Below are 21,928 nucleotides of genomic sequence, written 5' to 3'. Positions count from 1 at the left end.
GCTCCTCCTCCGACCGTCGGGTTGTTGTGGTTTGGCGGTGGATGAGTCCAATGACCTGCATATCCTCGGTGGAGTGGGAGGGGGAGTTGAAATGCTGTGCCACAGGTTGGTTGGGTTGGTTCGTCCGGGTGACCCAGAGGTGCTCTCTGAATCGCTCCGCAAGTAGGCGGCCTGTCTCCCCAATATAGAGGAGGCCACACCGGCTGCAGCGGATGCAGTAGATGATGTGGGTGGAGGTGCAGGTGAATCTGTGGCGGATATGGAAGTTTCCCTTGGGGCCTTGGAGAGAAGTGAGGGGGGAGGTGTGGGCGCAAGTGTTGCACCTCCTGCGGTTGCAAGGGAAGGTGCCGGGAGTGGTGGTTGGGTCGGTGGGGGGTGTGGATCTGACAAGGGAGTCGCGGAGGGAGTGGTCTCTACGGAAAGCTGATAGGGGAGGGGAGGGAAATATATCCTTGGTGCTGGGGTCTGTTTGGAGGTGGCGGAAGTGACGGCGGATGATGCGCTGTACATGGAGATTGGTGGGGTGGTAGGTGAGGACCAGTGGGGTTCTGTCCTGGTGGCGGTTGGAGGGGCGGGGCTCAAGGGCGGAGGAGCGGGAAGTGGAGGAGATGCGGTGGAGGGCACCGTCGACCACGTCGGGGGGGAAATTGCGGTCCTTGAAGAAGGAGGCCATCTGTGTTGTACGTATTTTGAACTGGTCCTCCTGGGAGCAGATGCGGCGGAGACGAAGGAATTGGGAGAATGGGATGGCGTTTTTACAGGGGGCAGGATGGGAGGAGGTGTAGTCCAGGTAGCTGTGGGAGTCGGTAGGTTTGTAGTAGATGTCCGTGTTGATTCGGTCGCCTGAGATAGAAACAGAAAGGTCTAGGAAGGGGAGGGAGGAGTCCGAGACTGTCCAGGTGAATTTGAGGTCGGGGTGGAAGGTGTTCGTGTAGTGGATGAACTGTTCAACCTCCTCGTGGGAGCACGAGGTAGCGCCGATACAGTCATCAATGTAGCGAAGAAAAAGATGGGGGGTGGGGCCAGTGTAGTTGCGGAAGATGGATTGTTCCACATACCCTACGAAGAGGCAGGCATAGCTGGGGCCCATGCGGGTGCCCATGGCTACTCCTTTTGTTTGGAGAAAGTGGGAGGATTGGAAAGAAAAGTTGTTCAGGGTGAGGGATTGGAAAGAAAAGTTGTTCAGGGTGAGGGATTGGAAAGAAAAGTTGTTCAGGGTGAGGGATTGGAAAGAAAAGTTGTTCAGGGCTCACCCTGAACAACTTTTCTTTCCAATCCTCCCACTTTCTCCAAACAAAAGGAGTAGCCATGGGCACCCGCATGGGCCCCAGCTATGCCTGCCTCTTCGTAGGGTATGTGGAACAATCCATCTTCCGCAACTACACTGGCCCCACCCCCCATCTTTTTCTTCGCTACATTGATGACTGTATCGGCGCTACCTCGTGCTCCCATGAGGAGGTTGAACAGTTCATCCACTACACGAACACCTTCCACCCCGACCTCAAATTCACCTGGACAGTCTCGGACTCCTCCCTCCCCTTCCTAGACCTTTCTGTTTCTATCTCAGGCGACCGAATCAACACGGACATCTACTACAAACCTACCGACTCCCACAGCTACCTGGACTACACCTCCTCCCATCCTGCCCCCTGTAAAAACGCCATCCCATTCTCCCAATTCCTTCGTCTCCGCCGCATCTGCTCCCAGGAGGACCAGTTCAAAATACGTACAACACAGATGGCCTCCTTCTTCAAGGACCGCAATTTCCCCCCTGACGTGGTCGACGGTGCCCTCCACCGCATCTCCTCCACTTCCCGCTCCTCCGCCCTTGAGCCCCGCCCCTCCAACCGCCACCAGGACAGAACCCCACTGGTCCTCACCTACCACCCCACCAATCTCCATGTACAGCGCATCATCCGCCGTCACTTCCGCCACCTCCAAACAGACCCCAGCACCAAGGATATATTTCCCTCCCCTCCCCTATCAGCTTTCCGTAGAGACCACTCCCTCCGCGACTCCCTTGTCAGATCCACACCCCCCACCGACCCAACCACCACTCCCGGCACCTTCCCTTGCAACCGCAGGAGGTGCAACACTTGCGCCCACACCTCCCCCCTCACTTCTCTCCAAGGCCCCAAGGGAAACTTCCATATCCGCCACAGATTCACCTGCACCTCCACCCACATCATCTACTGCATCCGCTGCAGCCGGTGTGGCCTCCTCTATATTGGGGAGACAGGCCGCCTACTTGCGGAGCGATTCAGAGAGCACCTCTGGGCCACCCGGACGAACCAACCCAACCAACCTGTGGCACAGCATTTCAACTCCCCCTCCCACTCCACCGAGGATATGCAGGTCATTGGACTCATCCACCGCCAAACCACAACAACCCGACGGTCGGAGGAGGAGCGTCTTATCTTCCGACTGGGAACCCTCCAACCGCAGGGGATGAACTTGGACTTCACCAGTTTCTTCATCCCCCCTCCCCCCACCTTGTCTCAGCCGGATCCCTCCAGCCCGGCACCGCCTTCCTGACCTGCAGTCTTCTTCTTGACCTCTCCGCCTCCATCCTACTCCGACCTATCACCCTCACCTTGACCTCTTTCCACCTATCACATTTCCAACTCCCCTCCTCCAAGTCCCTCCTCCCTACCTTTTATCTTCTCCTGCTGAACACTCTCTGCTCATTCCTGAAGAAGGGCCTGTGCCCGAAACGTCGAATCTCCTGTTCCCTGGATGCTGCCTGACCTGCTGTGCTGTTCCAGCAATAAAGTTTCAACTCTATCGAACATCCACTTTATTCAATTTTTAGTCCCTCTAGTATCTTAACTACCTCCCTTCTCCTTTCACTTTTATATTGCCAGCATCTTCCTGTTTGGTTAAGAAAGGTGTAGTCATGTAAGAATCAGTTAGCTCAGTTGACTGGCTTGTGATGCAGAGTGGTGCCAATAGTATGGGTTCAATTCCTATACTGGGAGGTTACTATAAAGGACTCCCCTTCTCAGCCTCTCCCCTCATCTGAGGCATCATGACCTTCAGGTTAAACTACCATTAGTCATCTCTTTCTAATAGGACAGCAACCACATGGTCCAGTAGGAATATGATGTCTTTACCTTTACTCATATCATAGCTAAGGTAATACCTTATGCCTATGTACTTGTTTCACTTTTTATGGTGCTTTCTCAGCTCCACGATTTCTTTTTCTCCCTTTTCACTATTTCTATGCCTGTGGAAGATTTGGACTTTGAGCTTCCTTTCTTATTGAATGATATCAACCATTAAAGAATGAGTCTGAAATATTGTATAAGCTAAAACGTAGGAAATGCTCAATGAATTTGGCCAAATCAAAACTTAAAACAAAGATCTGATGAAAACTTCCATTGCTTTCAAAAATGAAATTGTCACTGTCTTAAGGTTTGTCTCTAATAAATATTTAGTACTAATGAAACATTACTGATTTGAAACATTAACTCAGCTTCTCTCTCTACAAATGCTGCCAAACCTGTTGAGTATTTTCAGCATCTTCTGTTTCTTTTATTTCAGATTTCCAATATTCACAATATATTTTATACTTTGTTTTAAAAGGGTGAGGCTGAACTAGTTTTGTAGGTGATCTGAACCACACAATACTTGTAAAAACAAGCTAGTCGTGTATGTTTTAAAGAGGTGATATAAATACCAACTACACTTTGCCTTGTCTCAGTGGTAGCAGTAGTATTTGGGTTCAAGTTCCTATTTCAGAGATTTGGGCACATTATCTAGGTTAATTCTCCAATGTGGCACAGAGAAATGTGTAATGTGGAACAAAGTAATGTGGATGCTGTAAATCTGAAATATTAAACACAGAAAATGCAGGAGAAATCAGTAGGTCCAGCAGTACCTGTGAACAAAGAAAGAGAGTTAGCCTTTTGAGTATAATATGACTCTTCAGAACTGAAAGGGGTTGGAAATTGGTGTTTTTATACATTTGACAGAGGTGGAACCAATGGAACAGATGGTGTAGAGGGTATTGCAAATGGAAAAGAGATTAATAATTAGGGTAAAACAGAATCAGAGAAGTAAAATTGGCTAAGTTAAGACATGGAAGGGTGATAATGGGTCTTGTCAGCTGAGAGCAAAGTTAAAAAGGCAAGCCCGTTTTTGGGGGGTGAGAAAGGTGCTATGGTGGAGAATGAAAGAAAATGGTGGCTCTGACATTGTGAAAATCAATATTGAGTTCGAGAGTTTGGAAAGTACCTAAGCAGAAATGAGGCGCTTTTCTTGAAGTTTTTGTTGTGTTTTGTTGGAACATTGCAGCAGGACAGAAATATTAGGAAAATAAGTACATGAGTAGGCCAATCAGTCCCTCAAGTCTGTTCCACCATTTAATGAGATATTGGGTGATCTGTGGCCTAACTCCAAATACTTGCCTTTAACCTATACCCCTTTGCTTAAAAATTTATCCATCTCAGATTTAAAATTAATAACTGATCTTACATCCACTGCGGTTTGTGGAAGACCATTCCAAACATCTACCACCCCTTGTGTGCAGAAGTACTTACTGGGTGTAAGTTTGCTCGCTGAGCTGGAAGGTTTGATTTCAGACATTTTGTTACCATACAAGATAACATCATCAGTGAGCCTCCAGTGAAGAACTGATGATATGGACCGCTTTTCATTTGTGTTGGGGTTTCCTTGGGTTGATGATGCCATTTCTTGTTCTTTTCCTCAGGGGTGCTAAATGGGATCTAGTTGGTAAATAGAATTGATAGAGTTCTAGTTGGAATGCCATACTTCTAGGAATTCTCACGCATGTGTCTGTTTGGCTTGTCCTAGGATGGATGTGTTGTCCCAGTTGAAGTGGTGTTCTTCGTCATTTGTATGTAAAGATACTAGTGAGAGTGGGTCATGTCTTTATATGGTTAGTTGATGTTCATGTATCTTGGTAGCTAGTTTTCTGCCTGTTTGCCCATTATAATGTTTGTTACAGTTCTTGCAAGGTGTTTTGTAAATGACATTAGTTTTGCTTGTTGCCTGTATAGGGTCTTTCAAGTTCATTAGCTGCTGTTTTAGTGTGATGGTGAATTTGTGAGCTACCATGATGCCAAGAGGTCTGAGTAGTTTGACAGTCATTTCCGAGGTATCTTTGATGTAGGAGAGAGTGGCTAGGGTTTCTGGAAGCGGTCCAAAGGAAACTTTCAAGACCCTTACTGGCATAAAATTCACTGAAGAGGAGGAAAACAATAACAAACTTCCATTCCTAGTTTTCGCAGTCGAGCAAACAGCCAATGGGAACTTCAAACCAGCATCTACAGGAAAACCATACATACTGACCTAATACTGAACTACAGAAGCAATCATCCCAACACCCACAAACGAAGCTGCATTAGAGCATTATTTAAATGAGTCACCACAAGGAAACCTAAACACAAATAAAACGTGGGCCATACCACCAGTGATTGATTGGAGGCTCATTGATGATGTTACCTAGCATGGTGACGAAACGCCTGAAAACGAACTTTCTAGCTCAGCGATCAAACTTACATCCAGAACCTCAACCTGAGCTACAAATTTTCTCAAAGCCCGCTAGAAGTACTTAATTTCATCTCTCCTGAATGGTCTGGGTATAATTCTCAGACTATGCCCCTAGTTCCAGAATTCCCATTCACTGGAAATATTTTACCTTTATCTACCCTGCCATTTCCTGATAACATCTAGAAGATTTTGATTAGATTACGCATGAGCCTTCTAAATTCTAGAGAAAACAGGCCTAATTTACATAATTTCTCCTCATAACCCAAACCCTGAAATCCAAGTATCATTCTTGAAAAGCTATCTTGTACATCCTCCAAAACCAATTTATCCTTCAAAAGGTGCAGCAGTGCAGAGGTCTGCTGTCAGCACTCAAAGTTGGGTCTAACCAGGGTTTTGCATAACTGCAGGATAACACCTGCATTTTTCATTCCAAGTCCCTAGTTATAAAGGCCAGCATTCCATTAGCTTTCATGATTATTTTTTGCACCTGTTTGCGGCATTTTAAAGATCAATGCACCTGAATCCCCAAGTCTCTGTGGAAATCCAATGTCTTGAACTTCATGTAATAGAGTTGTAGAGTCGTACAGCATGGAAACTGACCCTTCAGTCCAACCAGTCCATGCCGACTATGTTCCCAAGCTAAACTAGTCTCACCTGCCTGAGCTTGAACCACATCCCTTCAAACCTTTTCTATTCATGTACTTATCCAAATGTCTTTTAAACGCTGTAATTGTACCCACATCCACCACTTGCTGTGGAAGTTCATTCCACACATGAGCCTGTCTCTCATGTAAAACAAAATTGCCCCCATGTACTTTTTAAATCTTTCTCCTCTCACTTTAAAAATATGCGCCCACCCGAGGGGAAAGACATCTGCCATTCACCCCATCCACATCCCTCATGATTCCACAAACCTCTAGGTCACCCCTCAACCTCCCACACTCCAGTGAAAAACGTCTCAGCCCATCCAGCCTCTCCTTATAACTCAAACCCTCCGATAGAAAGTACCCTGATATATAACCTCACATTTGCTTATATTGAACTCTGCCGACAGTTTTGCTCATTCACTTGGTCTATCACTATCCTTTTGTAATTTTATACTATTATTTACATTGTCTATAATGGTCTCTATCTCCATCTCATCAGTAAATTTGGACGTATGACTTTCTATACCATTATCCACATCCTTAATAAATAATGTGACGAATTGAGGCCCTGACACATATTCTTGTGGGACACAATTGGTCACATCCTGTCAATTTGAGTACATACTCCCATTGTCCCTACTTTCTTTCATCTACCACTTAGTCAATATCCCAGCCATGTCAGTAATTGGTCCTCAGTTCTGTAGGCTTCGAGCTTAGTTAATAGTCTCTTATGTGGGATTTTATCAAATGCCTTCTGGAAGCCCACATAAACAACATCTATGGACATCCCCCGTCCATTACCTTAATCATTGCTTCAAAAATTTCAAATGAGATTTGTCAGGCATCACCTTCCTGTCATGAATGCATGCTAGCTGTCCCTGATTAACTAAAAATGTTCCTAGATTATAGACTCCAACAATTTCCCCACAACAGATGTTAGGCTAACTGCTCTGTAATTCCCTGGTTTTCATCTTTCGCCTTTATAATAAAGCAAGTGTGTGATGTGTGCAATTTTCCAATCCAGAGGGTTGCTTCCTGAACCGAGGGAGCTCTGAAAGATTATATGTCCAAAATGTGCTCCTCTACCTCCTTTGACATCCTTGAATGGAGACCGTCAGGGATTTATCACCTTTAAACTCCATTAATTTCCTCATTTATGATGTTTTTCTTACATTAATTTCATTCAGTCCCATCCCTAATCCACTTTTCACTTCCTCGGGACTGCTGACAAGCTATCCTCCTTTTTTTTAAACTGTAAATCCTAAGGCAAATAAATTATTCAACATATTTGCCATTTCCCCAAAGTCATTGTCAATACTCACAATTTCAAACGTTAGTGAGCCAACAAAGCTCCTGATCAACTGTGTTCCCTTTATGGAACTATAACAATTCTTCTTATTGATTTGGATGTCCCTGGCAAGTTTCCTTTCATGATCTCTTAAATGGCTCTTATAAATTGTTTTGTGGCCCTTACTTTGTCTTTGGATCTTATCCATTTAGTAGGATATGTGCTGCTTTTTGCATTTTTAGTAAGCCCTTTCTTTTGGTTTTATGCTGTCCCTTATCTCTTTTATTACCCATGGCTGTTTTATCTGTGAACTGGAACTTTTCCCTCTCAAGGTGTAAACTGTTTTTGTATTGTTAAATTCTCCACTATTCTTTAATTTACCAACAGATTTTCCCAGTTTACTGTGAACAATCTCTTTAAAGTTGGCCTTAATTTTAGAACTCTTGTAGGTGATTCACACTTTTTGCTTTCAAATGCTGTATTGAATTAGATCATGTTATGATCACTATTTAATAAATATTCATGTGCAATAATTAAATATTTTCATTACTCACTACTAAATCCAATATTGCTCATCCTCTTATTGCAACCAGGACATACTGCTATAGGAAACTAGCTGAGACACTCTCCAGAAATTTACTACTTTTCAGAAATTTGATTTAATTTGTATTGTCACATGTACTGAGATACAGTGAAAGGTATTGTTTTGTGTGCTATCCTGACAAATCATACCTCACATAAGTACATCAGGATAATAGAACACAATGCAAAATACAGTGTTTCAGCTACAGAAAAGATTAACTCTAATATATGAGAGGTCTGTCCAAAAGTCTGATAACAGCGGGGAAGAAGCTGTTCTTGAATCTGTTTGTACGTGTTTTCAAACCTTTGTATTTTCTGCCTTGTTGAAGAGGGTGGTAGTGAGGATAACCAGGCTGGGAGAGGTCTTTGATTAGGTTGGCTGGTATCGTGAAATGGCAAGCAACTGGAAGGTTAGGGTCATTCTTATGGACAGAGTGCAAATCAGTCATTCAGACTGCATTTGGTCTTGTCAATCTAAAGGAGACTCATTATGGGCAATGAATACTATAGACTAGAATGAAAAAGTTCAAGTAAAACGCTACTTCATCTGCAAAGTGTGTCTACTGTCTTAGATAGTGAGGAAGGAGGAGACAGGCTTTAGGTTTTACATTTTATTGTCACGTGCACTCAAGTAGAGGGTACAAGAGCACAATGAAAAATGCACATAGTCGCCACACACAGCGCCATCTTAGGTAGAACGTACCTAGGTGCAAAATCTTAGTTACTTAAGTTGAAAAATAATGAATTGTGTTAAGAAGTTTAGCTCTACAGTCTTCTTAGTATAAAAGCAGAAAAATAAAGAAATAAAGTTATAAAGTCAAGATTACAGTCCTTTCTTAAGCCATGGCCCTGCAGATACTCCCAGCTGGGCTTTCAGTCTCCCCTGCACTGACAATAGACAATAGGTGCAGGAGTAGCCCATTCTGCCCTTCGAGCCTGCACCATCATTCAATATGGCTGATCATCCTTAATCAGTATCCTGTTCCAGCCTTATCTCCATAACCTTTGATTCCACAATCCTTGAGAGCTCTATCCAACTCTTTCTTAAATGAATCCAGAGACTGGGCCTCCACTGCCCTCTGGGGAAGAGCATTCCACACAGCCACCACTCTCTGGGTGAAGAGGTTTCTCCTCATCTCTGTCCTAAATGGTCTACCCCGTATTTTTAAGCTGTGTCCTCTGGTTCTGCACTCACCCATCAGCGGAAACATGTTTCCAGAGTGTCCAATCTTTTAATAATCTTATATGTCTCAATCAGATCCCCTCTCAGTCTTCTAAACTCAAGGGTATACAAGCCCAGTTGATCCAGTCTTTCAGTGTAAGGTAATCCCACCATTCCATGTTTTCACCCACACTGGACTAAGACCTGCCCGTGCTTACCAGCATCTTCACCATCAACTGTTGCTGCTGAACTCCAGCAGGCATGCCAGGTTTTGTTGCAGCTCATAAGGCTTTAGCCCCCAACTACCACTTTGCTGCTACCAAAATTCTTTGCCACTGAACGCTGTTGCCACAATCTTTTGCTGCCTCCATCTCATCGCTGACTGCCACTGGTGCCATCCAAGCTTGTGCTGAGCCATGGCTGGTGGCACACTGTGTTGCTGCATTAGCTATCTTGCTGCAGAGTCCCACTCTATTACTGCTCCCAATATCAATGAGGCTGCGAAACCGCCAATTGTGACCAGCTGCTTTGAGGTTGATTGTCAATGTCCCCCAGCCGCTGCCATCGCTGTCTCCACGACCAACCTCCCTCCACAAGTTAAGTGGAGAAAGAAAAAACCTATAAGTACTAAAAGAAAAAAGGGAGAAAAGAAGAAAGAAAAGCGATTGGAGCAGATAAGCGCAGTCCAGGAACCCAACTCTGCCTCCATTTTGCTTATTGATAAATGGGTAATGAAAAGAATTCCACTCACAATTCATTTCAATACTTTCTTTCAAAAAGATACAAAACTGATTTATCACATTTTTTGAGAAAATTAAATCAATGTACTTCTAATGTAACTTTCTGGTTGCGAAGAAATTTGGAATATTCTGAAGATGTAAAAGGAGCTAATTAAATAAAAATTCTTTCTTGGCTTACCTGATTGCTCTTTCAAATATTTGCACACATTTGAATTGAGCTCAATGCCATCCACATCAGGTTTTGGCGTGCCAGTAAGAACTTCATCACTAGGAACCTCATTAACAGAATCAGACATTTCCAACAGCTTTCCAGGGTTTCTAGTGAAAACTATAAATAAAATTAATTTTAAAATCATATCAATACTGACCTTCTTCCACACACAGAGCAGATCCTCAAAATGCTAATAATTATGCAGATTTGCAGAAGCTTTGTTTTCTGTTCTTGTCTAGTCCTGTGATTTAAGTTAAGATTAATACTTCACTAGTTTGCATATAACCTGCCAACAGTAATAAAACTCAATATTCAGATTTAGGAATGGTCTATGCTGAATTTTATACCAGTATATTTTCTACCTTAAAACAGATATTATTTTCACCTCCACAAAATTGCCTACCTCTACCTTACCTCAACCTCTCTGGCACTAAATTCTTACAAAACCTTGATCACCTCTAAATGTGACTATTTTAAACATCTATCCTTGAAAAAGAATAACTAGTGATAAAATAGGATCCCTCAAGGACCAAAGTGGACATGTATGTGTGGAACCACAGGAGATTTAAAAGTCATTTGGACAAATACATGGATAGAAAAAGTTTAGAAGGATATGGGCCAAGTGCAGGGAAATGGGGTTAGTGTGGATGGACATTTTGATTAGCATGGACCAGTTTGGGCCAAAGGGCCTGTCTTCACGCTAAAGGACTCTATGCTGACCTCACCTCTCTTGAACACCTCAATGAATATTTCTCCTCTGTGTTTCACTGTGGAGAAAGACATGAAGACTTGGGAGCTTGGGCAAATTAGTGGTGATATCTTGGGGACAGTTCATATCATAGTAGAGTGGTGTTGGACAAATAGAATGAATGAAGGTGGATAAATCTGGTCCTGACCAGATATATCCAACAACCCTGCAAGAGGCTAGAGAAGATAGGGGCCCTGGCTGATATACTTGCATCATTGTTAGCCATGGGTGAAGTCCCGGAAGACTGGAGAGTAGCAAATGTTGTGCCATTATTCAAGAAGGGCTGCAAAGAGAAACCTGGGAACTATGGACCAGTAAGCCTAACAACTGTAGTAAATAAGTTATCTGAGAAGATTCTGAGTGATATAATATACACACATTTGGAAAGACAGAGTTTGATTCAGAGTAGTCAGCATGGCTTTGTGAGTGGGACAGCATGCCTCACAAACTTGTTAGAGTGCTTTGATGAAATGACCAGGAAGGTTGATGAGGGCAGGGCAGTAGATATAGATTTCAGTAAGGCCTTTGATAAGGTTCCACACAGTAGGCTGCTCTGGAAGGTTAGATCATATGGAATCCAGGGGAAGCTGGCAAATTGGATACAAAATTGGTTTGAGAGTAGGAAGCAGAGGGTAATAGTGTAAGAATGCTTGTTGGACTGGAGGCCTGTGACTATTGGTGTGCCTTAGGGGTCAGTGCTGGATCCATTTGTGTTTGTTATCTATAATCAATGATTTGGATGAGAATGTGCAAGGCATGATTAGTAAGTTTGCTGATGACACTAATAGAGATGGTATCATGAACAGTGAGGAAGGTTATTAGAAATGCAGCAGGACCATGATCAGCTGGGGAAGTGCGCCAAGAAATGGTAAATGAAGTCTAATATAGGTAAATTTTGGAAAGTCAAATCGAGGCAGGAGTTTCATGGTGAAGGGTAGGGCTTTAGGAGTGTAGTGGAACAGACGGATCTTGGAGTTCAGGTCTGTGCTTTTCTAAAAGTGGAGTCACAGTTAGACAGGGGGGTGAAGGAGGATTTTGGCACACTGGCCTTCATCAGTCAAGGCACTGAGTATAGAAGTTGAGAAGTTATGTTGCAGTTGTACAGGTTGTTGGCGAGGTCGCACTTGGAGTATTGTGTTCAGTTTGATCACCTTGCTTCAGAAGAATGTTATAAAACTGGAAAGAGTGTAAGAAGAAATTTACAAGGATGTTGCCAGGACTCAAGGGACTGAGTTATAGGGAGAGATTGGACAAACTAGGACCTTTTTTTTTACAGCGTAGGAGACTAAGGGTGGGGATTCTTATAGAAGTATATAAGATCATGAGAGGCAATGATAGGGTGAAAATGCTCAGTCTTTTTCCTCAGATTGGGTGAATTGAAGACTAAAGAGTTTCGTTTTAATGCAAGAGGGGAAAGAATAAATGGGAACCTGAGGGGCAATTTCTTTTTACACAGAGGGTGGTACACATATGGAATGAGCTTCAGCAGATATGGTTGAGGTGGGTGCATTAACAACATTTAAAAGGCATTTGGACAAATAGATGGATAGGAAAGGTTTGGATGGATATGGGCCAAGTGCAGGGAAATGGGGTTAGTGTGGATGGACATTTTGGTCAGCATGGACCAATTTGGGCTGAAGGGCCTGTCTCCGCACTAAAGGACTCTATGCTGACCTCACTTCTCTTGAATACCTGACTAAACATCTGCTGCACATGTTCATTTCCACACTAAGTCTCCCTGATCAACCACTGATCTTTCTCTGACCTATGCTGCTCCCAATGTCTCAATGCATAGCCTGGACTTTGCAGTGACAGCATTGGAACTGTGTTCAGAGAATGTTAGTCACAAAGATTTTGCCGACTCTTGCCATGGATTTTCTCTTTCCTGTGTGGTAGTTTATACCTGGCAGAGAGTTAAAGAGTTGTTTTGGCATATAGTCGTAGAAATTCAGTAAGCAAACAGCCAACCACACTGGGTAAAAACAATGACTGCAGATGCTGGAAACCAGATTCTGGATTAGTGGTGCTGGAAAAGCACAGCAGTTTTATTGCTCCTTGGATGCTGCCTGAACTGCTCTGCTTTTCCAGCACCACTAATCCAGAAGCCAACCACACTGAAGTAATCACAGTATAAAACGGTAGCTTAAGAGCACTTAATATCATTTATTTTTACTTTAAATTTCAGATAACAAAATATATTACGTTTCAGATTATACAGAAGCTAAAATTAAACAAGTGTTATATTTAACAAGTGGAGTCAGAGGATGTAGTAAGGAGTCAGAGGTTGTCAGTAGTAGAATTACCAAGGAGGTAGAACTGGTATTAAACCTTTGAAAGATTTCCCACATTAACTATCCAGATACATGAATCAGAATCCCCCAAATCTTTAACTCAATCTGCGAGTTGGAAACATTCTCAGAGAACCCAGAGGCAGAGTAATTGCACATCAGAAGTTTAAACTTCTCAGACAATTCTGTTGTAGTCACTGCTTCAGGACCTCCAAGGGTATGGGGTTCATCTGGTACTAAGTTCTAACAAGAGACCAGAAGATCTTGGATGTTCTTCTTTCTGACTCTGGCTGTTGTAGGGTGCACCTCCCTTGCAGGCATCCAGGAATTCTCTCGCGTGTCCAAAAAAAACGTTTAGATGGTGCAAAAGCTTGGCACTCTAAATGGAACTCAGTCAATAAACACATTGAATTGGATCTCATATACAAATCACTCAGATACAGAACTGGAAGTAACAAAAAACAGAGACACATAATTACCAGGCAGAACAGAGCATCAACACCGTACTGAAGCACTGACGATGTCACCTAGCGAGGCGATGAAACATCTACTGAAAACCACACCAGCTTGGCGAATGAATCTATAACCTCATCCACAACCCGAGCTAACAATCTTTTCAAAAAGTATAATTTAATTATGTCATAAGTCATGGAGTAAGTTCCCAACATTTATTATCTTTTAAGATGTTAATCTACTTTTGACCTGAACAACTACGTGAAAATGCTCAAGAGTAAACGTGATGGGTGCAGAGCACTTGGTAGCTGTCATTTTCTTTTCTTGATAGGTGGGAGGCTGGAGGGCAGGAGGTGGAGAAGTTAATGATTCGTGTGTAACCCTTCTTCACGACTTCAGGAAGAAGGGTTCCACCTGAAACATTGACTTCTCCACCTCCTGACCCTGCCTGGCTTGCTGTGTCCTTCCAGCCTCCTGCCTGTCTACCTTGGATTCCATTATCTGTAGTATTTTTTGTCTCTAACCAAGTTCTTTTCCATTGGGTATGTGACAGTCATACCCTTGGGGGGTGGGGGTGAAACTGGACCATCTGGCCCAGAGCTAAGAACATTTGAATACAGAACTGGCTCAAAGGTAGAAGACAGAGGGTGGTGGTGGAAGGTTGTTTTTCAGACTGGAGGCCTGTGACCACTGGAGTGCCACAAGGATCGGTGCTGGGTCCTCGACTTTTTATCATTTACATAAATGATTTGGATACGAGCACAAACGGTACAGTTAGTAAGTTTGCAGATGACACAAAAATTGGAGGTGTCGTGGACAGCGAAGAGGGTTACCTCAGATTACAACAGGATCTGGACCAAATGGGCCAATGGCTGAGAAGTGGCAGATGGGAGTTTAATTCAGATAAATGCAAGGTGCTGCATTTTGGGAAAGCAAATCTTAGCAGGACTTATACACTTAATGGTAAGGACATAGGGAGTGTTGCTGAACAAAGAGACCTTGGAGTGCAGGTTCATAGCTCCTGTGGAGTCACAGGTAGATAGGATAGTGAAGAAGGTGTTTGGTATGCTTTCCTTTATTGGTTAGAGTATTGAGTACAGGAGTTGGGAGGTCATGTTGCGGCTGTCCAGGACATTGGTTAGGCCACTGTTGGAATATTGCGTGCAATTCTGGTCTCCTTCCTATCGGAAAGATGTTGTGAAACTTGAAAGGGTTCAGAAAAGATTTATAAGGGTTGGAGGATTTGAACTATAGGGAGAGGCTGAACAGGCTGGGGCTGTTTTCCCTGGAGCGTCGGAGGCTGAGGGGTGACCTTGTAGAGGTTTACAAAATTATGAGGGGCATGGATAGGATAAATGGACAAAGTCTTTTCCCTGGGGTCGGGGAGTCCAGAACTAGAAGGCATAGGTTTAGGGTGAGAGGGGAAAGATATAAAAGAAACCTAAGGTGCAAATTTGTCACGCAGAGGGTGGTACATGTATGGAATGAGCTGCCAGAGGAAGTGGTGGAGGCTGGTACAATTGCAACATTTAAGAGGCATTTGGATGGGTATATGAATAGGAAGGGTTTGGAGGGATATGCGCCAGGTCCTGGCAGGTGGGACTAGATTGGGTTGGGATATCTGGTCGGCATGGACAGGTTGGACCAAAGGGTCTGTTTCCATGCTGTACATCTCTATGAGGAGAAAGTGAGGACTGCAGATGCTGGAGATCAGAGCTGAAAATGTGTTGCTGGAAAAGCGCAGCAGGTCAGGCAGCATCCAAGGAACAGGAGAATCGACGTTTCGGGCATAAGCCTGACCTGCTGCGCTTTTCCAGCAACACATTTTCAGTACATCTCTATGACTCGATGACAGTTGCACCACAAAACCCCTCGGATGTCTAAATTGTTTGATGGTTTAAGAACCAGCACCAGTCAATACAAAATCCAGAATTGGTGTTTCTCCACTGCATAAAACAGTGAGGTTCAAGTCCCACCTGCTCCTGAGGTGTGTAATAACATCTGCGAACAGGTTGATGAGAAAAATAGATTTTAAAAAAGAACACAGAACAGTGACACTCTATCAAAGGCAGGTTATAGGGATTGGCACGAAATGCGGGCCGACAGCCAGCGACGCCGACATTGCACGAATGAATTTAAACCAAAAAAAAATCAACGTGGGACAGTAAGTGGTGAGTGAGCCTGGAGTTAACGACACTTACGTTAAGTGCAAAGTGCGGACTGTTGGACTGAGCCCACTCGTCCTTTCCCCTGGGGCCGCTCGAGGTTCCGCCTGTTGCCGGCGGCCGATCTCCAAGGAGGCGGCGATCCGCCCCGTTACCATGGCAACAGTTAAACAGCTCCCCGCCGTTTGCCGGTTTCACTCCTCCTCCCATCGAGGACGTTGCTGCCAGTTTTTAACCACGCGGGGCAGGTAACCGTCTGGATTGTGGACACACGGGGGCCTTCCCCGCGGAGATTCCGCGTGCTGTCTCCCCCAGCCCCTTCCCACAGGCCGCTGCTGGGGCTGGAGGGTCCTAGGCCCAGCGGTCGCCCTGGTTACTACGTTAGGGCAAACCCCAGAGACCCAGGCCACCACAGCTTCCAACAAGAACTTGTACGCTCAAGCTCCTCCAGCTACTTTCTCTCGGTTGGACCCCAAGCAAATTGATCAGAGGTAGTTGTTCAGCAACAGTGAAGACGCCTTAATCCTGAGCACTCGAGGAAAATTAAGAGGAACGGCAAGCATATAATGACAATTCTTGATAAACTGTAATAAGGAAGCCCAAAAAAAATCCTGCAATTCCTTGGGGGAAGAAATGTGCAAGGGCCCACTGAAGTGAATAATAGTGTACGCAGCATGTGACATAAGAAATACAAACAGAAAATGCTCAAAACACAACCGTTTTACAGGAGAGCTCAATAAAGCGTGATGGAGGGAGAAGAGAATTTAAAGTTTTCAGTCTTTTGGTTGAGATAACATTCCCGCCTAAGAGCCAGAAACATGGTTGAGGACTTAAGCTACATTGGTGATTGTCCCACTGACTGGACATGGAATTCCCATTTATGAACATGGAATCATTCAGTAGGGCTCTCGTTTTGAATAGGAATGTGGAAAACTGGAGTGACATTACAAATCTTGTGTTTTCATTTCAGATTTGCAGGATTTTGTTTTTGTGTTGCAATTAAATTAATAGATATTCATATCAGTTCATTACAAATTTGAATTCCAAAGTAAGCAAATAAAGAAAAAAGATCAAAGGCAAGATGAATAAAGCAGCAGTTGTTCATGTAAGGAAAACGAGAAATAAAATGGTGTAAATGCAAAGTTCAACTTGTTCTGAATCACTTTTTTTGAAAGAGGACCAATTTCCCCCAGGCTGGACAGGCTGACTGTGGAGTTCTCCAGGACGTTCTGGGACATGCTGGGGAGTGACTATGCACAGGTTCTGGGGGGAGTGTTTAAATGCCGGAGAGCTGCCCCTTTCTTGGCGCAGGGCGATCATCGTCCTGCTGCCGACGAAGTTTTAAAGAACTGGCATCCGGCCTTCCTTCTCAGCACGCGCGATAAAATATTCGCCAGGGTGTTGGCTTCGTGCGGACCCCCTTGATTCACCCGGACCAGTCCTACATGGTTCCGGGCTGGAGGATATATGACAACGTCCATCTGGTCCAGGACCTGATCCATTTCTGTCGACAGGCTGGTCTGCCGAGCGCCTTCCTGTCTCTCGACCAGGAGAAGGTGTTCAACAGGGTCGATCGTGAGTATCTGCTCGGAACTCTGTGGGCATTTGGTTTCAGGATGCAGTTCGTTGCCCGGATCAGACTTTTGTACACCGCCATAGAGTATCTGGTTAATATTAACAGGTCCCTGATGGTGCCCCTTCGCTTTGGGAGAGGAGAACATCAAGGCTGCCCCCTGTCCTGCCAGCCGTATTCCCTGGCTGTGGAGCCTTTCCTGTGCCTCTTGCGGAGGTGGTTGTTGGGGCTGGTTCTGTGCAGCGCAGGCAGAGGAGTGGTCCTCTTGGCCTATGCCAATGACGTGCTCCTCACTTTCACCGACCTGGCTGTCTGGTGAGGATGCGCGAGTGCCAGGTGGTGTACTCTGCAGCGTCTTTTGCCAGGATCAACTAGGCCAAATGTTCCGGACTACTGGTCAGTCCGTGGCGGGTGGACTCTCTGCCAGAGGAGTTACAGGGGTTCAACTGGAGTACCACCCTACTCCTCTACATGGGGGGGTCTACCTCAGGAGGAGAAAGTGAGGTCTGCAGATGCTGGAGATCAGAGATGGAAATGTGTTGCTGGAAAAGCGCAGCAGGTCAGGCAGCATCTAGGGAACAGGAGAATCGACGTTTCGGGCATTAGCCCTTCTTCAGGAATTAGCCCTTCTTCAGTCCTCCTACCTCAGCCCAGCTGGGGAATCCTGGCTGGCAAACTGGCAGGATCTGGAGGCCAAGGTCTTGGCTCACCTAGACTGCTGGACATGTCTTTCCACGTGCTGTCTTACAGGAGTTGAGTGCTGGTCATAAACCAGCTGGTGGTCACCATGCTGTGGTACCAGCTTGTCCCATTGGTCTCTCCTCATTTTTTCACTGACATCCAGAGAATATTGGTTCACTTCTTCTGGGACAAAAAGACGCATTGGGTCGCTGCATAGGTCCTGAATCTCCCGATTGAGGAGGGCGGTCTGTTGCTGGTGTGCGTTCGCACCCAGGTCACGATGTTCAATCTTCAGACCTTGCAGCGATACCTTTACGTTGAGCCTCCTCCTAGGTGGTGAACCCTGGCAACATATTTTTTCTACCAGGTGCGTAACCTCAACTACGACACGCAGCTCCTGTTCGTCAACCATGACAGTTTGGAGGTCGCTCTCAAGACGCTGCCTGTCTTTTACCAGGAGCCGATCACTGTCTGGAACATGGTCGAATCGCATCACGCCTACCCTCCAGCAGGAGTAGAGTCGTCATCAGGGTTCCGTTGTTCAGGAATCCGCACCTCCAAAAGCGCAGGTTCGAGTGGCTGTTAGAGGGAGGGCTGTGGCTGCGAGGGTGAGCAGGGTGGCAGGAGTCTGGGCTGGACGCTGCTGCAGATCCAGTTCGACGCCTTAAAACATCAGTGCTTGGACCCAACGTAGTGCACCAGTTGGAGGATGCTCAGGTCTGCGGTAGATTCCCACCTCTTCTCCCTCATTCACCGCCCAGACACACTTTGGCGGCTCATTTACCACCGGCCGGTGGAGATCCCCAGTGGAGGGCCCTTTATGCGGGAGTCCTGCCCCTTTCTCTCGGAGATCTGGAGTGGAGGGTGCTGCATGCAGCAGTCCCCTGCAACCGCAGATTGCGGTGGTTCACAGACTCCCAGCCCAAATGCTTGTTCTGTGGTGCTGTGGAGTCTGTGGACCATGTATGTATTGGGTGTGGGCACTTGCATCCCTTTTTTGATTTCCTTAAAGACCTTCTTCTCGGTTTTTGGTTGTACTTCAGTCCCATGTTCCTGATCTTTGGGCACCCGGTGCAGTGGAGGGAGGGCAGGCTGGAGGACCCCCTTGTGGGTCTGCTCCTGGTCCTGGCCAAACTGGCCATAAACAGGTCCAGGCAGCGGGTCATGGAGGGGTTGTTATGACCGATTGCCTGACCCTCTTCCATGAGTATATCAAAGCCCAGGTGTCCTTGGAGAAGAAGCACGTGGTGTCCATTAACACCCTTGAGATTTTCAAGGAAAGGTGGGCACCACAGGAAGTGGAGTGTATTATTTTCCCCTCCAACTTTATATTGATTTAATCCCTGCCCTCCCCTTCACCTTTTTGATCACGCAGCATTGCCCTTTGATGAGAAGGGCACTGCTTATCACTGGCCACTTGGATGGTTTCTTTTTTTTGGGTGGTGGGAATTGAATAAAGATTTGTACACCTGGTTGTCTTTCACTGTGTCTCGCACCTGCACACACACATGGGTGCTGGAGAAATAGAAGTACCATTGCATTTAGGTGGTAGTGTTGGTTTTTTTTAAATAAATAAAAACATAACCAGGAAATTTAAGAAAAAAATATATAACCAGGAGATTTAGAGTCTCCTCAGGTTAGGGAACTGACTCTGTTATGATAAAAATAGGGGGAAAAAAAGTAAAAAGAAGGACCAATTTCTATATAGCCCAATTTTTAAAAAACTCTCTGATGAGATGATGGTAGCACTGGCTAGCATTTATTGCCCATCCCAGAGGGCAGTGAAAAGTCAATCACATTGCTATGGGTCTGAAGGTACATAGATGAAGGTAAGGATGGCAGTTTCTTAAGGACATAAATGAGGCAGATGGGGTTGCCCTAACAGTCGACATTATGAATTCATAGTCATCATTAGACTCTTAATTCTAGATTTTTATTACATTCAAATTCCACCATCTGCCATGGTGGGATTTGAACCCAGGTGTCCAGAACATTACCTCGGTCTCTGGATTCACATTCTAGTAATAATAGCACGAGGTCATTGCTGCTTTATTTAGGAATGTCACTAATATACAACTATTTCCAAGGGGGAGGCATTTTTGGGAGAGTGCAAATGATGCCTAGTTCCATTTCTTTCACAATCAATTTGTTTAAAGACTCCCAGTATTATGGACTGAAGTCATGCTGTTTAACTGTTATAAGAAAATACTACAAAAGCAAAATCCATGCACTTTTCAAGATAAGTCTGGTGTTTTGTATTATGATGCAACTTTGGTATCCTGTAAGACCAGAGTCAAGTTTCAAACACTTCATGCTCCAGAACTGTCTACTTTCACTTTGAAACATTTTCCTCTCTTAGCCAAATCCCTACGAGAACTCAAATTTCTCTCCTTGGTGGTTTTCTGAATCCCACCTGAGTAAAATAGTTCACCCAAGGCTACATCATATGCATTTCAACCACTAACAATCCTAATTCTTGTTGATTTTCAGTTGTTCTTTAGCGAGTGGATCAATTTGTTCTTTGTTTACTTTAAATGTTCCAGGTCCATGACTCTGCTCAGATTGTTCACTCTTCCACCATTAACCTTTACACTTCTTCCACTGTGGCATTGGTAACAGCAGTTGAACGGGCATGCTCAGACTGAAGCCCCAGGAACCCAGGTTCGATTTCAGCCTTGGCTGACTGTGTGGAATTTGCATATTCTGTCCATGTCTGCGTGGGTTTCCTCCGAGTGCTCCGGTTTCCTCCCACAATCCAAAGATGTGCAGATCAGGTGAATCGGCCATTCCAAATTGCCCGTAGTGTTAGGTGCATTAGTCAGAGGGCAATGTGTCTGGATGGGTTACTCTTCGGAAGGTCGGTGTGGGCCGAAAGGCCTGTTTCCACACTGTACGAATCTCACCTAAAGGCTTGTGTCATAGATGGTGAAAATACCAATTGTTTGATCAAAGGGTTTGAGTATCACAACAAAATGTACTCAATATTAAGCAGGCATATATGTATTTTCTCCTATTGAAGATAACTAAGGAATAGTCAGCCTGGTATTTGATCAGAATCTGATTTAGCCAGGGCAGGGACAAACACTAGGCATACAGGCACAGACCTATGATAATAATTTAATGAACGGTGACAAAGTCAGAACTGAAATCTCCAATTTTAAACAAATCATTCCCATTATTTATTTGTCACAAAATTGAAATAAATTTCAAATCCCATCACATTGTGATGATAGGTGACTGATTTATATATACTCTTTTAAAAAGAGATTGGATTTCAAATGAGTGGCATATGGGTGCTGAACTTTTTGTGATGTTTAATAATTAAAATATTTGGAATCATTATTTTAACCACGATATATCAGAGAGCAGATAACTGACAGTCTCCTGGAATACTAATGGAGTCTATTTTGCAGGCTTTCACAACAAAAGAAAGAAGCTATGACAAGTGATTTTTTAAAATTTAGTTAAAATATTCTGAATTCTGTTCAAAGAAAACTTGACTGAAGTCAAGTATAGAACAACTAAAAATGGGATAGCTTGAGTAGAGCAGTTATCCCCTCAAGCATTCAACAAGATCATGGCTTGTCTTCCTAAGTCTCTTCTACTCGTTCATGCCTGCCCATCATATCGGCCCATCTGGGCAGCACAGTGGCTCAGTAGTTAGCACTGTTGCCTCATAGCACCAGGTTAGATTCTGACCTTGAGCGACTGTCTGTGTGGAATTTGCACATGCTCCCCATGTCTGCATGGGTTTCCTCCGGGTGCTCTAGTTTCCTCTCTCAATCCAAAGATGTGCAGGTTAGGTGAATTGACCATGCTAAATTGCCCATAGTGTTAGGTACATTAGGTAGGGGAGAAAGTGAGGTCTGCAAATGC

General features: G+C 44.6%; 1 protein-coding gene across 5 annotated transcripts in view; it reads right to left on the bottom strand.

The window, feature by feature from the left end:
* axdnd1 (axonemal dynein light chain domain containing 1) overlaps positions 1-19,513 on the bottom strand; it is a 179,924-nt gene extending 160,411 nt beyond the window's left edge. For all 5 annotated transcript variants that reach the window (XR_015758172.1, XM_043699575.2, XM_043699576.2 and 2 more), the window contains exons 1-2: positions 15,835-19,513; positions 10,112-10,261 (exon numbers count right to left, since the gene is read on the bottom strand). Coding sequence is in view for 4 of the 5 variants with exons in the window: in XM_043699575.2 (XP_043555510.2) it covers positions 10,112-10,229 (118 nt within the window). In the remaining variant the exon portion in view is untranslated. The remainder of the gene's footprint in view (positions 1-10,111; positions 10,262-15,834) is intronic.
* Positions 19,514-21,928: the final 2,415 nt, after the last annotated feature.

The sequence above is a fragment of the Chiloscyllium plagiosum genome, unplaced genomic scaffold (genome assembly GCF_037043375.1).
Source record: "Chiloscyllium plagiosum isolate Xiang-an unplaced genomic scaffold, Cpla_swu_hap1 HiC_scaffold_9, whole genome shotgun sequence".
Lineage (NCBI taxonomy): Eukaryota > Metazoa > Chordata > Chondrichthyes > Orectolobiformes > Hemiscylliidae > Chiloscyllium > Chiloscyllium plagiosum.
This window is presented reverse-complemented; position numbering and strand designations above follow the sequence as displayed.